Consider the following 1,953-nt stretch of genomic DNA (forward strand, 5'->3'; position numbering starts at 1 on the left):
ACTAATTTAAATTAATAGATGTTTGAGATTAGTTAACATAATGTTCTTATTGATGTACAAAGTAGTTCCCTCAACAAATATCAAACACTGTTAATTATAATAAGACAGAAAAACAAACTTGATTCTCATGACACAAAATCATATTTACCACTAATGTAGTGTAGGGTAGAATGAGTTATCACAGTCTCAACATTGGGAAACTAGATGAGAAGACAACAGAAACAGATGTGGCATGGGAATAGGAAGCATAGATCAAATATGTTGTTTAAGAAGTCATACCTTATGTTTTCTCTGATTTTTGTATCCTAAATGTTTATAGATTCATTAAATCCTATCTGCCTCTGTGTGTGTGTGTGTGTGTGTGTGTGTGTGTGTGTGTGTGTGTGTGTCCATGTGAATGGGCACATATGTATGTCACATTGAAATATGTGGAAGACTAGGGAAAAAACGTGTGTTAGTTGGAGAGAAAGGTGGTGACAGAAAGAAGAAATAAGAAGAATTAAGATTGTCCAAATACATGATATAATTTTATATTGTTTTGAAAGTCAATATTATATGTGTAAACAAGAATCTTAATCAGAAGAAGTGGAGGGATATTGCCAGGAATCCAAAAGTGAAGGAGACTTATCAGAGCTGATCTAAGCAAAAGCCAAGTTTACTTCTGCATCCTCCAGTGGGAATATGGCCTGAAAGGCTCTTGATTTAGCCCATGGAGACTCACACTGAAGCTTTTCATTCCAGAATATAGGATAATAAATTTGTCATGTTCAATACACAGAATCTAAGCATGAGAAATTAAAAAAAGGCACAAATGTCTTTACTTTGTTTTTCCATAAGGATCTTCCTAGTCAAAGCATCTGTCCATTAACTTTCTATCAAATGATTTAACAATTAGACATAGCAGCTGCAGGATGAAGGGGAAGTGTCCTGGTCTGTGGATGTGTGGTACAGGCAGCTGGTTAGAATCTCAGAGGAGGTTTGTGTAGGAGACTGAAGCACTGTGGGAGGATAACTGCTATAGTGCTGACAGAAATAAATGGCTGGGTCTTCAGCCTGCACATTGCTGATGGTGAGAGTGAAATCTGTCCCAGATCCACTGCCTGTGAAACGATCAGGGACCCCAGTGTGCCGGTTGGATGCATAGTAGATCAGAGGTTTAGGTGACTGCCCTGGTTTCTGTTGGTACCAGGCTACATAACTACCCACATTCTGACTGGCCTTGCAGGTCATGGAGATTCTGTCTCCTATTGATGTAGACATGGATTTGGGAGACTGGGTCATCACAATGTCTCCATTAGCACCTGCAATCAGAAATAGATAATGAGTATACATGTGTACACACAAAGACTTCATGATACAAATGCAATAATCTAAAATGTTCTTTCTATTGACATTGTCTGCTTACTATTGACTTCCTATAGACAAGAGCTGTTTCTCTACAAATGAAATATTTTAAGATATTATACTTTTAAATGTCTCACCAGACAACCAGAGCAATAGGAATATGAAGACGTGAGTCTGTGACTCCATCCTGATGCCCATGCTGGCCTGATGCATTTCCTATCTCACAGCAAAGGCCTGGTTTATAAAACTTGGGCAGCTGTGCTGCCCTCTAGGGACCTATGCAAAGTAGTCATCAAACAAGGAAGTAAATTGCCTGGACACAGGTGTATGAGAGCATTCAGGACAAATCAACAGCCAAAAGTACTATCAAAGACAGGAAGTAATCATTGAGAATGAGGTCAACATAGAAGCTCAAGGACCAACTTAAAGCTCTTGAACCTCAAGTGTCTAGATGCTCTCATGACAGACTTCCACTAAAAATCAATAGGTGAGGTTTTTAAGGTTTCATTTTAGATAGATTAGATAGATAGATAGATGATAGATAAGAGAGAGAGAGAGGAGAGAGAGAGAGAGAGAGAGAGAGAGAGAGAGAGAGAGAGAGAGAGAGAG

At 38.7% G+C, this 1,953-nt stretch overlaps 1 gene segment (V, D, J or C); it reads right to left on the reverse strand.

Moving 5' to 3' along the window:
* Window positions 1-891: 891 nt before the first annotated feature.
* Window positions 892-1,559, reverse strand: LOC114634277. The segment is given in 2 exon segments: window positions 892-1,301; window positions 1,482-1,559. Coding segments are annotated over 2 exon segments (486 nt in total).
* Window positions 1,560-1,953: the final 394 nt, after the last annotated feature.

The sequence above is a fragment of the Grammomys surdaster genome, unplaced genomic scaffold (genome assembly GCF_004785775.1).
Source record: "Grammomys surdaster isolate TR1022 unplaced genomic scaffold, NIH_TR_1.0 931, whole genome shotgun sequence".
NCBI lineage: Eukaryota > Metazoa > Chordata > Mammalia > Rodentia > Muridae > Grammomys > Grammomys surdaster.